The sequence below is a fragment of the Pholcus phalangioides genome, unplaced genomic scaffold (genome assembly GCF_987345545.1).
Source record: "Pholcus phalangioides strain wild (caught in Gottingen) unplaced genomic scaffold, Ppha-v1.0 ptg000003l_1, whole genome shotgun sequence".
In the NCBI taxonomy this organism is placed as follows: Eukaryota; Metazoa; Arthropoda; class Arachnida; order Araneae; family Pholcidae; genus Pholcus; species Pholcus phalangioides.
This window is the reverse complement of record NW_028301596.1, coordinates 33150293-33166316: the sequence shown is the minus strand read 5'-3', so window position 1 is coordinate 33166316 and position 16024 is coordinate 33150293. Positions and strand designations below refer to the sequence as shown.

General features: G+C 36.4%; 1 protein-coding gene across 1 annotated transcript in view; it reads left to right on the top strand.

The window, feature by feature from the left end:
- LOC149088440 (uncharacterized) overlaps window positions 1-16024 on the top strand; it is a 36666-nt gene that overhangs the window by 16408 nt on the left and 4234 nt on the right. Inside the window, exons 2-6 of the mRNA XM_089247532.1 lie at window positions 2779-2908; window positions 7281-7375; window positions 10461-10553; window positions 13960-14022; window positions 14324-14404. Of these exons, the coding sequence (XP_089103658.1) occupies window positions 2779-2908; window positions 7281-7375; window positions 10461-10553; window positions 13960-14022; window positions 14324-14404 (462 nt within the window). The remainder of the gene's footprint in view (window positions 1-2778; window positions 2909-7280; window positions 7376-10460; window positions 10554-13959; window positions 14023-14323; window positions 14405-16024) is intronic.

Sequence of the window (16024 nt, the reverse complement as noted above, 5' to 3'; positions counted from 1 at the left end):
TGAGTTTGAGTTATTCTTGGATTTTCCGTATTCGCGGTCACGGCATGGAACGTAACCCCCCGCGAATACTGACGGACAACTGTACAGAGTGTTCCCATGAATTCATAAACACTTTAAAATTCATAAAATTGGAAAAATTAGTATATTTGAATGTGCGGTTTGCGAGAAATTCATTTTCACGAAGAGGGGACTTTTTTTCTTGATACAGAGAAAAAGAAGTTAAGCTACGGGTAATTGGGTCTGAACGTTTTTTTCAATCTCATCTGTGTCCGAAACGTTCGTAAAACTGCATCCGGCGATTCGCCACCAATGTCAACATCACAATGGAAAACCTTATGCGAGCGCCAGAAAAATTCACAAATGAGCTGTTAATCGTTCACCCTGCATTTTATGGAGATCTGAGTTGCATATTTCCAGGGATTTGCGTTCGTGCAGGGCCCTCTCTGTCGACAAATATTTTGAACTAAATTTCTGTACCGAAAACTCCCCCTTCGTGAGAATAATCTTTCCTCACAAACCGCATTCAAATATACCAATTCCTTCAATTTTTAGGAATTTTTACACTTTACGAATTCATGGGACACCCTGTACATTTCCATAGGAGCTCTGAAAATTTCTCATTTCGATGACGATCGTATTTTAAATTACTTTGGGAACCACACAATCTGTGAATAGGTGGATGAACAAAATTTTGAAGTGAATCGTAAGATCTACGAATCAGCATCATAATGTGGTGGTGATGATGATAAAGTTATCATTAAAACAGTAAAAATATTTCTGTGAACCCCGTCTAGCTATTACGCTGACAATGATCGATCACATTGGAATTTTTTTCTGATCGCGTTTGAAGTCTTATAAATTATTGGGGGGGGGGGGGGGGTAACCTCGTGGGAAAATAGAGGTAAAAATAAAAACCTGTTCAAAGATACAATTACGTACTTTCCAGGAGCGTAAGAGATCAGCTTGCGTATGAAGCGACATGACGTAACATTGGAGTGATTCGCCACGCGGTTGGTTCATAGGAAAAGCATCGGAGGGGGGGGGGGGGGGTATGTACCGTTCACGGATCACTTGCAAGTGTGACCTTGCCTCTTCTTTTTTTTTTACCATTAAAAATTGCACATCGGATGCGATGTCTATGGAAGGCCTGCTCGGTTTGTTGTCTGGGATTTCTTTTCTTTTTTTTCGTCATTATTATTATTATTTGCAGAGTACATAATGGTCGGTCGCAGACCGGAGTCCATCGACCGCTGCAACATTTTCGGTACAACACGCTTCCAAGGTCACCCTGACGTTCCATCAAAGTATCATTCATTCATTCATACTTGTCCTCAACCTTGTCATTATATTGTCGGCGTTTCGGAACCAGAGGGTTCTTCTGAGAAATAGACGTGATAGAAATTTCGACGAAAATCCTTCTTATAGAATCGAAAACAGTTGCTGTTATTACCATACAGAAAAAAAAAGGACTACTAAATCAGGGGCGCACAATCTCCAGCCCGCGGGCCAAATGCGGCCTGCCAAGAAGTTCGGTAGAAAATTATCAATACGCATACAACACAATGGAAGCCTATGCTGACCATATTTCGTTCTTAAAAATGCGGGAAATCGGCAAAAAAGAAATTAATGAAGGCATGTGGACTTGGTAATTAGTGTATATCCAAAAAACATGTCTAAGTCAGGGGTTCTCAAACTGTGTTCCGCCAAACTTCGTGATTTTTGACCCCCCGTGATTGTACCAGTTAGTGAAAAAACACAGTGCGTCACAAAATAGAAAAAATCTAAATCTTTATATGGACACCCCGTCCTGAAACCCCAATCAGAAAGTTTTTACCCTGTCTCTCCTGAGGTCAGCAAAAAAAGTTCCAAGCTTCAAAGTGCGATATTCGCTGAGATATTTTAATTTGAAAATCTTAAGGAAAGTTGGGAAAGAACAGCAACAAAAACTAATGGACAGCGCTTTTTTCTCTGGTTTATGTTCTTTACCCTCTCTCACAAAGGGGTAGGCTGAGGGGGCTCTCGCAGTGAAGGATCCTGAATACATACTTCATTATTTTTAAAAAAAGAAATGACATTTTTCCCAGAAGCACAATATAAGGTGATCCAAAACTTGGTGTCCTCTGAACTACTTCAGGCTAAGGCAGGGGTTCTTGACTTTTTTCAGCCATAACCCAAAACCAACTACATGATCAGCTTCATGACCCATGGGAAGTTTGTTTTATGAAATTAGTGATATTTTTTATTACACTACTGCAGGTGGGTTTTATACAACTCATTTAGAAAGCCCCTGAGAATTCTTACAATCCTTTTTCGGAAGACCCTGCGAATCAAGTTCGAACCATGTTGTTCGAAGGTCAAGAATCCTGAGGCTGTAAGTGAATTTGTTTCACCGTTCTCAGAAGCCCTTGTGAATCAAATTTGGGTCGGGATGCATAGCTGACAAGCCCCTGGCTCTCAGTGGATTTGACGACCCTTTGCAGAAGTCCCTGCAAATTGAGTTCAAACATGACCCATAGCTCAAGAATCCCTGGCTGTAAGTGGATTTGTTTGACCCTTCTTGGAAGACCCCATGAATCAAATTTGGATCTTGATCCACAGCTGAAGATACTCCTGGCTGTAGTGGATTTGAAAGACCAATCTCGGATGCCCCTGTGACCCAAACCTGACCCCTGGGCTAAGTTGATCCTGAATAGCCTCTGTTGTTTGAAGTGTGAAGCAATGATTGTAATTTATGTACCAGTTTTTTTGGTGATGGCTGTTTATCTTTTTTTCTTACAGTTCCAGAGCATACTCAGTCAAGTTCTATGTATATTTGATGTATACTGCTTGATTGAAGCTAGTCCTGGCACGACACATTACAGATACTACGGGATTAATTTCCTATTTGTTTATAGTGGTAATAAGCATGGTAAGTGTTCTTTGTTGAATATTAAATTGCATCACTTTAATTACTGCTATTCGCAAACTGTGATTTCCGAACACTGCTTTATGGGTCTTTACCCTTTAAGTGAAACAGCAGAAATCACAAAATCCTCTATAAAATGTCATATAGTTTTTATAATTTATAAAGGTGTTCTTCCGATTTTCAGCAGGTGCAGACCAAGGTGTATAGGGAAATATATTCTATTGAGAAATCAACTTTATAAAATATCTGGGCTTGTCAATGCTGAGATAAGAGACCTTCAAAAGAAGATGAGATATCCCATCAATGCTGTTTAAAGAGTTAAGAAACTGAGGAGTACCCTTCCCAAGGGTATTCCTTTGGACAAATGTGATTAACCCCTCAAATAAATTTAATTTTTGAAGCCCTGAAACACAGGATCTCCTTTATATCTGGGTTGGACAACGTCTCACTGTTCAAGGACCAACATAATGGTCAGTTGCAGCATCACGAGCTGCACTAGGGACAACACTCCAATGTATAAGCTGCACCAGTAAAATTACCAAGAAATGTCCTTCATAAGTAATATTGTGAAAAACAAGCGATTTTTAGTCATTAAAATTTTACCCTGAGCTCCGCTTCTTCCTAAACCGACATATAATCATTGGTTATCTTGTTTTTCTGCAATTATTTTTATCCCTTACTCATAATTTGGCAACCAGTAGGGCCACACAGGTCGAATAGACGCTCAAGCAATTGATTAGTAGACTTCAAGAGGAGTTTTATTACTGAAGTGGAAAGCGAGCAAGTTGTATGGATAGTATTGACTATCCGGAATGGCTAAACTCTTGTTGGTGCCAAGATAAAATGTATTGGTTTGCATGGATGAGGCAGACAACTTGTAGATGTGAAAGGTTGCATACACGCACAATTACTTGGTGCTCCTGTATGTCCATGAAATTACGTAGAATCAGATTTGCAATACATGTATTCTTTTTACTCGAGTACTTATTATTTCTTGGAATGGAATATCAGTATTTTGGTTTGCGAAAGTGTTTTGCTTTCAACTTGGAACGTTGTTCCAACATGGAGTGCCACCAACCTGCTGTGTCGAAATTTAGAGATGACTGCTTCTCTATTTTCGACACAAAAAAAATCATAGTGTATGGGCGTGGAACTTTCTTGTTAACGGCACAATATGAACCCAATCATCCAATATGACACATTTTTGTTCTTTTGAGTTATTATGGTCTGCGTTGTGTGATCGGTTTAGAGGTGTCATTGTGAGTTGGCATCCACTTCGGAAAAGTATTGTCACTGTGAGCAGAACACCAAATATGCATTCAACTACAAGCATATGCATACTATATGCATACTACAAATGCAGAGGCAACTTGCCCAACATTTGTTCATTTTTGTTGTACCACTGTAATTTTCTGCACATGAGGGATTAATTAGACCAGAATCTACAATTTATTGCCAATTCCAGACAGCAATAAAATGCTAAATTTGGCCCACAAGCCATGCATTGAAGAGCCTCTTCCTCATAGGTCATCAACTTTTTTTCAGGTCGTCAAAAGTATATAAAAAAATATAAAGTGTATAAACTATAAAATCATACCACAAGATAGCCCAAAAAATGTCTGAGTCGCTGCAGCTATAGAAACCATTCAGACTCCCTTTAAACCAGTGGCAGAACAAATTTATTTATAACCTGGATTATATACGCATTTATATGGCTCATCTCAGAAGCCCGTGGGATCCAAGTTTTGATCATGACCCATAAGTTTAGAATGCCTATCTCTTAGATTAGTCATTCGTAATGTTTCTCTATAGAACCCCCCCCCCCCCCACCAATGCATAGAAGAATACAATACCTCTTTCCTAGAAAAGGTGCAGGAGAATTATCGGCATATGTGCATACACAGGATTTTCTCAGGGGTCCAAATTTTTTTTCCTGGGGGGTGTGGTTTAAGTTTTTCCTGCAAAATAATCTTATAATCTTAGCTCAAGGTGGAGAGGGGCGTCTCCTTGCATCCAACTGCCAATGATTACCACAGATCGTTATCTTTAGTCTAAGAATAGAGTATCACGTATGACTAGAAATACATAAATACATGTGTCCACTTCAAAATGCTTTGGAGGATTACATAGCACCTGAGTGGCGTGGTGGTAAGATGCTTGTCTGCCACCAAGTAAAGGTTGCCATCAGGTCCCAGGTTCGATCTGTGGGTAGAATATAGGTAACAATATTTTCCCTGATGAGCTTAAGGCAAGCACCGAGAGATGCCACCTTCATTTCCAACCCAATTCCTCAATGGCAGTAAATTGCAGAATAGCGATAATGTAACCGGAGTTGGTGAAAAGTTAAGTAGTAGCAGTGCTTAAAAGACATGTATAGTCTTCAAATATGCTCAAAAGGTTGCATACCCCAAAAACGTATATGGAAGGCTTGCTTCTGTTTAGAAATACATAGAATGTATGCATTCCCTTGAAAGTTCACTCAATTTTATTGCTTTACGTGGTTTCTTCCACCATTGCTCACTGTATTTCGCTAAACCCAAAATTTCCCATCACGCAACCCGGCCTACCCGTGCCACAGGCATGGACACCACATCCTGCAGCAGGGGCCTTAGACTGGGTTCTTTAGTTGGCCAACTGACCAAACTTTTCACAAGCATCTATATTGGTAATTTATAATGTAAAAAAAATAATAATTGCCCCAGGCTGGAACTTTGTCAGCTCCCTGCCCATCGTTGTGGGGAGGACCATGGATAAAAACATCACTGTCCCAAATATGAAAATATTGAGTCATACCTTAAGTCAGCATTTATGTTTGCCTATATTTATATCTCTGTAAATCATTTGCGGAGATACTGGGGCAGGAGGTATTGCCCCCCCCCCCCAGCATCAAAGGCAGAGCCTACTGATCTAATGTATGTGCACATATATAAACTGACATCATCATCATCATCATGCCCCCCCCCCCAGACTTCCAAGTCTATCTCCGCCTATGCTATAAATGGTAGCATGTGATACAGACTTTTTTCGCACTTTTCATGACATCCTGTATGCACCAATATAAATGTGGGCACTCCTCCCTCTCATGATGATGTAACAAAGAAATATTCCTCATTTCTCTAATGGTGTTTCAAGGTAACGAAGGGAAACTAAATATATACAGAGAAATTATCCCTCTAGAGTAAATGCAAGTTACATCCTTTGCTAGCAATGATTTCATTGATGGTGATGATCCATGATTTCATTATGGCAAAAAGAAGCAGCAATTAATGATGTGCCTCAGACAAAATATTTTTTACCTGGGCTCTGTAGTGCCATTTCTAGTACTTGGCAAAGCCTTTTATTTTTTGGGCGTTAGTTGCAAAAACTGGTCCATTAGGTAATTTTCCTTCACCTATCAAGCAAATACAGGGTGTACCATAAATTTGTAAATAGTTTAGAAAATCATAGGAATTAAAGGAAGCGGTATATTTGAATGTGGTATGTGAAAAAGTTATTCTCACGGAGAGATTTTTTTTGTACAAAAAATAATTCAAATTTTCGGTGATAGATGGCACTGAGGGAAAGCAAATCACTGAAAATATGTAAGTCAGTTTCATAAAATGCAGAGTGTGAGATTAATATAGCTCATTCCTTTTATTTGCACTTCCATAAGGTTTTCATCGTGATGTCATGGTGGGTTGGTAAGTCATGAAGTCAGAGATGGAAAGAGTTCAAGGTGCATGGGTTCAGACCCACCTACAGGAAAGCTACAGATTTTCAGCCATCTTGTTGGGCATTTCGCCTGTTGGGATGTTGTATTTGTATATGTTAATATTGGTGGATAAAGCACTATTGGTGGAGGAGTTCTACCTTAGCCATGAATTGCAATAAGCAATACAATTGTTTTAAAGACAGGAGAGATTAAAGAAAGGTCAAGGTCCAGAATTCTGTGGCTTGCTTTCGTACAGCACCCTCTATTGACAAAAAATGAAACTTTTCTGTGCCAAAAAAAACCCCACAAATGACATTCAAATATACAATTTCCTTATATTTTTTTATAAATTTATGAAATATACTGTATTTATATATAAATATATGAATATATATTGTAAAATATAAATACATGCAAATACGAGCTGGTCTTCCACTTGCCCCTTCACGTACAAGCTGTTGGCAATAAATTTGAAATCTGTATTAGATGTATAGGCGATAAATATGGTGGCCATCTTAGTTATAGTAGTAGTATATATGTGAGATATTTGACGTAATATTCAATGAATATATCACGATTGAAATTTTGTGACTTTGTTAGTAGTCATCAGAAGTTATTGCATTGATTGATTGTTCTAATGGGTATTGAAAATTTTTTAAATAATTTTATGGATTTTCTTTTTAGTTCGGAATGCATTGATGTTGTGCGCCATAGTTTCATTTATCATGGGAGTCTATATGCTTGTTGTTTCTGTGATTCTCATGAGGGCTCTGAGGAAGGTATCGTATTAGTGCTGTTTTGTTTACACACACACACTCACGCATGCTAATATATCCTTTCCTTATAATGTTTTGAGTTGAGATCAGCGATGTATCTGTATGTGGTAGAAAAACTTTGTTTGATGATTCAGTGATTGTTTTCTTAATTTGTTTTAACCTTTTACGTGCATTTTGCATCTCAATATTATGAATGTTCAAGCAGGTCTATATGTTTATGGTCTAAATAGTTATACAGTGGAGCTGGACAAATTTCCAAACATTTGCATCCCCAACTTGAAATAGTATGTGCCTGAGGCCAATGTTGTCTTAAGGCATGGGCTGACCCGGGCACGGCCTGGGGCCTCAAGAGAAAAATTGGCCTCACAAAAATGATCTTGTTCAGATATTCGACAATTTGCTTGGTAGGGCCTCAGAAAAATCATTTGGCCCATGATGCTCTTTGAGACGGCCCTGCCTGAGGCATGTCAGGCAATAGATTTGTCCAGCCCTAATATGCAGTGAAATATCCAACTTCAAAAACATTTTTTGAAAATTTCCACTTCCTGCTCCTTATGCAACTGCACATTCCGCCTATGGAAACCATGTGTAAAGCACATAGCCTATTAGGGGTTCCCCCCCCCCTCAGTTTTGTCAGGAATGTTTAGTTAATCCATTAATCAGAGGCACCGACATGAAGAAAATAATAGGGGAACTTGTTGATAGATGGGTCTATCAGCAAGAATATTCACAGACAGTTTCTCAGCACTGCCAGCTATAAAAGATGTCAGGAGTCAGCATCGAATAGTTCGCTGTATTAGATCTATACTCTGTGGATGGATGTATCTTCATAAAGATCTCTTGGGTAAAGGTCCATCTCGGAGTCAGCGGCAGGGCAGAAGCTTACAAGTTAGCCAAAGAAGCCATACACCATTTGCCCAAAACTATGATGTCTTTACCCAGGAGTGACACTCAAAGGTATATGAAAACTCAGATAGGCCTTATGGCAAGTCAGATGGAACCAGTTGCAGCACAAAGATACATTGAAGCATCAAAGTTAAGTCTCGCAGAGGATAAAGTATGCCCACAATGGAAGATAATGGTGCTAATGGAACAAGGACCTCATCCAGCCTAGCTGTTCATATTCAATAAGTCATTTAATGATCCATGTGTCTGTGAAAAGTCTGAACTATATTATATTACTAGCTATAATAACTGGCGCTGCCTGGGTTTTCTTCAATTACTGAGAGGATGAGGATTGAAAAAGTGGCAAACCATTACAAAGGCATGAACTATCATGCATAATACTGGCAGCATTAAAGAAATGGCAAACCATTATGAAGGCATATGCATGTCTGAAACGCATTGCTAGGGAACCACGGTAATCAAAGTAAACGTTCCAAAAGTGATCGTTCAGGCCCAAAAACCATTGTTGCGCAACAGTTTTTTGCCTATTTCAGGTATTTGCCGAACTTTTAAAGTAGCCTATCGCTGAAGTTGGGTCCCATTTGGTATATAAATGTATGTAAAATTTAGCAATGATAGATCTAAAATTGTAGATTTTTATAGAGAACACAAATACACACAGAGAGAGAGAGAGAGAGAGAGAGAAAATCAATTTTATATATATAGATTAATCAAAAGAATCACTTTGCCCGAAATTATAGCAAGTATTCACAATGCAATGAGGACAAATAACAATTTATAACACACCCACATATGTTCTGACAGTCTATGCCATTATCAAGGTGGAAAACAGGTAAAAGTTCAACAACATGGTAAAAAGTTCATGGAAGCAATACATAATTCTGGGTGACTTTTGGATCTAGTTATCAAATTCTTTTATCCCCAAATGTTAGATCATTAAAAATTATTTTTAAGCAGGTAGTTTTATTATAAAGGAATCTTTCTGTTGTTGTTTATTTGAGATGTATATGTTATGGTAAACGTGGTTGTTATACATAATAATGGTTAGTATGCGTATTTACCAAGCATTTTGACAAATTTGATAAATTTCCCTAAATTTCTCACTTTTACCGGTGATTATGCATTGTACCCAAGCCTGGTTGGTAAATTTGATCAATTTTCCTAAATTAATCTCTTTTACTGGCAATCATGAATAGTACCCAAACATTATTAGCAAACCTGATAAATGTTCTTAAATTAATCACTTTTACCAGTGATTATGCATAATACCCAAACATCACTCCATTGATAAACATGATAAATCATACTATATAATTGACTCTGTATGTGAGTAAATGAGAGAGAGAGAGAGATGTTCTCTTTACAAAACTACAAATTTTGACCGATCATCGCTAAATCTTGTGTACACACCAAACAAGACCTGACAAACATTAGGCTATTTTAAAAGTTTGTCAGAGCTGTGCAACACAGCGATTTCTCATCCTCACCAATAGCTTTCAGAATGTTTACTTTGGTTACCATGGTTCCCTAACAATGTGTTTTAGACATGTTTATACCTTTACAATGGTTTGTTACTTCTTTAATATGCTGACAGTATATGGGGAAAACCTGTGCAGTGTCAGGTATTACAGCTAGTATGATATACATGATAATTCATACATTTTTTTGTATCATTACATCGGATCACAGGTGTAAAATTTACCATGATATTAGGGGTATAGTAATAAAATTTGTTATCATTGTATCAGTGTTTCGACTATATTCATCACACATACTAGACTCATTCAAAAACTTTTTCATATTTATAAAATTTACCAACAACACTTGGGTATTATGCATAATCGCTGGTAAAAGTGATAAATTTATCAAATTTACTAAGACTATTGGTAAGTATGCATAACATTCAATTTATTGTGTATAACAACTACATTTACAAGGCCGTCATTTCAACTTTTCCTGGGGGGGGGGGGAAGAACGTGTACTCAATGTAGGTATATATATTTGTGTATATATTTATACTATTTCAAGTGTATTTTCCATCTTTTAGGGGTGCCCCCACCTCCCCCCAAATGATGGGCCTGTGCATTTATCACATTTACCATAATATATACATTGCTGCAATCTCATTTGTCAGTATCGCATTGCATTCGCTGAGGCTAATATCAAAATATTTTGGTTATAGGAGCAAGAGAAAAGATTCCGTCCATGGTTAATTGCTGCCAGCATATACACATCTTGGAGTCTTTTTTCAATATTATTCCGTTCCATAGCAAATGTAAGTTGCCTTTGTCTCTTCTAAATCTACTCTTTGAATATATATTATCTGTCATTGCGCTGGCACAGTATTATAAATGTAATATGTGATTTCATTTAGGAAATGTTTTTTTTATGTATGTTTTATTTTTCTACTTTAATTTCTATTTCACTGCAAAATATATATATTCATAAAAAATTTATTTTAAATTTTGAGGCAAATTACGGTTTTTTATTTTTCTGAATGCAGAGATGAAAACATAATCAGAAACAATTCATAATACACGGTAATACACGTCACACATCATTGTTCTTATATTATACACTTAGTTTTATTTATGATGTGCAATCAGTTGCTGTCATTTAATTTTATTTTTAATTTGCTTTGGCGCAGCTTCACCTAATTCAGTGTTTCCCAAACTGGGCAATAATATCCTCCAGGGGGCAATGGAAGGGTCCAGGGTATATTTTTAGTTTAGGATCCTATGGGTTGAGTTGGGAGGAGGGGGTCAATGGAACAAAATGTGTGGGAAACTATCATCTAATTGGTCCCTGCACCAAAAAAAATTGAAACTATCACTTGTTATTACAGTAGTGCCTTGAATTGCAGGAAGACAGTAATAGTTGTAAGACATACTTGTAGAAAATGTCTTCAATCTGTTCCACTTTCCCAGTGTATTATTACTTGTACAAAAATCAATTTTCTTGATAAGGTGCTATGTATTTTATGTAAAAAAACAGTAGTTTTGCTCACATGCTCAAAATAGAAACACAACCTCTGTGGGCTTAGATGTATTCAAATCATCACCTTAGTTTCTGTGTGTTAGATGAGCTTTTTCTTGTATGTTTGTAAGTTGAAGCATTCGAATCCTTATTTCTGGTTTGTAACATAAATTATTCTTGAATCAAAGTATGACTGTACATGTTCAAAAAACAATGTGATGTTTAAATTACTGGAGTTAAAAAATACCCCCTTTTTTTTTGTCTCGATACATCTACAGTTGAACTTTAATAACTCGACACCCCAAGAGTAACGATAAACGTCCCAACTTAAGTAGATTTCAAGTTAACAAGGTTTCATTTGTTCTCGCCCTCACAATTTCTTAATTTCATCGATGCCATGTACATGCACTTAAATGTAGTTGAACAGTTCCATTTCACACAAATTAAGAAAAAAATATCTGCAGTTTTCTATGAAAAGTTTACAAATAATCTTGAATTACAGTGAAAAAAACATAAGTGTATTGAAATATCTATTATTTGCAGATGAGCAGTGGGATTGCCAAAAATTAGAAAAATTTTCACTTTTTCATCTTAAAAATTTTGATCTAGCTTATTCTGAGCTTATCTCTTGCTCAAAAATTTCAGATATCATCTGTGGTTATATATGATTTTCATAAATCCACAGTGGTCAAGTTTTCAAAAAGTGTGAAGTGATTCTACCCACAAGGTATGAAAAAGAATTTTTGACCAGCAAACGATAAAAAAAAACCAATGAAGAATTGTAAAAATATGCAAGAGAAATGTCTTGAACATTTATTAATCAGCCAATTCACAGGAAATATCAAGAAATAAGTTGTGATAACACAGTACAAATCTTGGTCTACTTAAGCAGGTTTTGCCATCTTGTGTCGAGTTAAAGAGGTTTCTCCCCATTTAGTATTATGTCAACCATGGCATGTAAAGCATACACTTTGGATATGTTTATAACACACCAAAAACACTCTCTTAACCTAGAAAATAATTTGAATATAACATATTGCTGACAAAATCGTGAAAGAATGAAGTTGAAATTGACTTATATGTGCAAAATGTATTGCATGCAGTTAATATCCTCCTGATGTTGTTGTTTTTTTACAGAAATCCATGGGAATTTTTATACTAACCAAAAATTCATAGTCAAAATAATAACATCAACTGCAAATAATTACATTAGCACTGTAATGGTCTTTGACTAAACAGTGCCACCTGTTAGTAAAGAATATAACTATTCTAACAGTGAAATTATGTGTTATTTTAACAAATTCTATGTCACTTTTCATTTCTGTGAGAACTTAGTTGAAAATGCTCTTCAAGTGATGAAATCTCAATTTTTTTCTGTTACTTTTGTATCACTTGGTAGATGGCAGTGATAAACAATTGTTGTGATCAATAAAAGCAGAAATCCGCACTGCTTTAATAGCATCAAGTTTTTACCTATTGAAAGACTGTATAAAAGCATGTTGATTGATGAAAAGTAAAATTCATGAATATTAGTTGCTTTTTTTTTTAATTTATTGTATAAATGCTGGCAACCTTGAATTAAAGCCATTATCATATAAACCCAAATAATATGAATTAAATCATTTAAATTAAGAAAAAATTGTACATATGTTCTATATGCCCTTATATGTACTGTACTCCAATTAAAATTTCAAAATTCCTTAGGAGATACCAACCAAAAACTACATTCATTATATACTAAATTTAGTTACATGCTACTTGAGCTGATTTTACTCAGGACAATCTCAATAATAAACTTCTTGCATATAATATACAATCAATATCAAGACCTTGCTTATAACTGAAGCCCATATTATATGCACTAAAAAGTGGCTCTAAAAAATATGCTCAAAGATATGCGAATAGACACTTAAAAATGTCAAAATATGCACTGAAAGATCCTAAAGAAGAGTTAAAAATTCCAAAGTCTGCACCAAAAATGAGAAAAAATCTGTGTAATCACCATTCAAAAAAAAGCAGATATGTTTTTAAAATGCATATTTTCTATTTCTTAGTGCATATTTATTTACAATAAAATATACCCACATATGCATATACTTCATATGCAAATAACTCTGCATATTTCCTCTAGGTATTTTTAATTTCTAGTGAGTCCTATTGTAGCTGCTCCTTAACAAAATACCAGTAGCAAAATAATTTTGATGCTATTTCTGAAAAAATACTGTTGACATATTTCTAAAAATAGCCTTAAATTAAATAGTTGGTATTTAGAAAATATGGTAAACATCTCCATTTATTCACTAAATTCCACTCATGTGGGGGGGGGGGGAACAATTTTTTAAGAAATTGATCAAACTTTAATAAATCTTCGAAAAATGTGCACGTATTCTGAAAATTCTTTGATTTTATGCATTAATGCTAACAAAGGCCAACATATCCATTTACATATAATCAGCGAACTGTACTTATAACATACACGTTCTTTATAACATACACTTCCCAAATCATCAAGGGAGGGGTATGTTATAGGCAACTTCACTGAGCATTAATTATAAAGTAATTCCAAGACAAATATGTTATCTCTTAGATTGTATACTTCATATTTAAAAGAAATTTTAGTTTAGTCTTTAATTTGAAGAAATTTTAAATTATGATTTAACAGCTGTTAGTTTTCAATGTGTTTAAAATACTTTTTCTCGTTCCAGGATTTATACTACAGTTACCATCAAGCTATGCTAGTATTATGGGCTGTTCTCATAGCTTTGAATGTGAGTACTCCACAACTCATTACTTTCAATTAATCTATTTTAATTCAAACACAGCATTTCTTTTTCTTTCTTTTTTTATGAATATTAAAAGTGGGTGAGTTACTAGAATCCTATCCTGTGAGGTACAGGGGTCTCAGGATAGAACATCATGTGGGGCCTGGGTATTATAGCCTCTCTATATTTATTACCTGAACTTTCAGGAATCATGGTATTCCTATAGCATGGAACATTAGTAAATGCATTGATGTTGATGAAAATAAGCTTGTTGAGCTATATTGATTTATGAATCTCGATTATATAGGTTTTCTTCATCTTGGTAGTCTATTCAAATTATCAAGAGCTGGAAGACATTACCAGGCTCGAAGATATGGCTAGGTTGAAAGTAAGTTGCTTTCCTGTTTTACTACGGGTTGTCACCTGAACTCACCTTGACGAAACTTTAAGCAGAAAGGTAAAATACACATAAAGAAGCATTTTTTGTGTAGCAATGTGGGGTCGGAAATAAAAAGTGTTGGCAGAAAAACACGAAATGAAAAAGCTTTTTATTTACATTAATAATTGCAGTAAGTGCTCAAATGTGCACCACCAATGTCGATACAGACCTGGCAGCACCTAATAAGTGATTGGCGTACCCTTTCGAAGATGTCAGGGTTTCATGAACAGTTGGAACAGTGACTGAAAGTTTTGCAATGTGTTTTACTCTCATCGGCTTTTCTACCAACATTTTTTATTTCCGACCCCACATTGCTATACAAAAAATACTTCTTTATGTGTATTCTACCTTCCCTTAGTTTGGCCCATGAGTTCAGGGACACCCTGTATAATTCTCTCATTTTAAACAAGTTTTAATTTTGAAAAATAAATTAATAAGCAAATTTCCTCATTGATTTTTTCTAGAATAATAAGCTTTTTCATAAATAATTTGAATCATATTTAAAGAATATATAATATGAAAAATTGCCAGGGATGGATGGCGTTAGGTATTTTGTGGCGTGTTGAGGAAACTGTTTTGCGGCCCTCTAAAATTATTTTTTCCGATCCTCCAGTGTGCTCAATCCTAGCTCACACCAGGTTTATATTAACCAAGAGAATGACTATCACACAAACTAAGTACTACTACTGTTTTTATGGCAAAAAAAAAGTCATTTGGCAATAAATTTGGGCCTATCACCCAAGGAGAAGAATTGTAGGTATGCCCCCCAGGTGGAGAACCACTACTGTATAATCATGCCCCCCCCCCCCTCCCCAAGAGGGTGGGGCTGATAGGACTCCAACCCGGGGAAATGGAATGATTATTAATTTTTTGTTTCTTCACCTTATAAGTATACTATAGTACTATAGAGGCGCACATAAGAAAAATCTCTCCTTCCAAAGATCACTGACTAGGGACCTCCCTCTGCTGCAAGATGCAGGGGAAGGGGAGGGGCATGTCTACAATATATGTGCACAGTGGAAGGGCTGTGGAGGCTAGGGTGGTGAATCCTTATCTATTTAGAACTGCAACTAAATATGCTTTCAGCTGGGGCAAGCATTTATTTTGCCCCCCCCCCCCATAGTTTTAAATATGTTGTTAAAGGGAAAATTCACCGCTTTTTTCTGGTCCAGCCCCCAGGGCATGTATTCTCTTGCCTTGGAGCAGGGCCAATTTCTTTCATGGGAAATGGGGTAATGTCCAGGGCCCACAAATTTTCTGGGCTATGAAATCGGCTGCCTTTTGCATTAAAACAAAGGAACTTCCCCCACACTTCTGCTTGAAAAAACTCTATACAAGGGGGCTCCAATATTTCATATTTGCCCTGGACCCAAACTTAAGGCCCTGGCTTAAGGCGGGGGGGGGGGTGGTCTGTGGAAACCCTAGATTTGTGGATTTCCTGTCTTTGACAGAATTTTAAGCTATTTGTTTTGTTAAGGAGTCAAAATGTTACTCAATATAATCAAAGTATTTTTATTCCATTTGCGGCATAGTGCGATTGCACCTTTCGCACCTGCCTAAGTCCAGCGC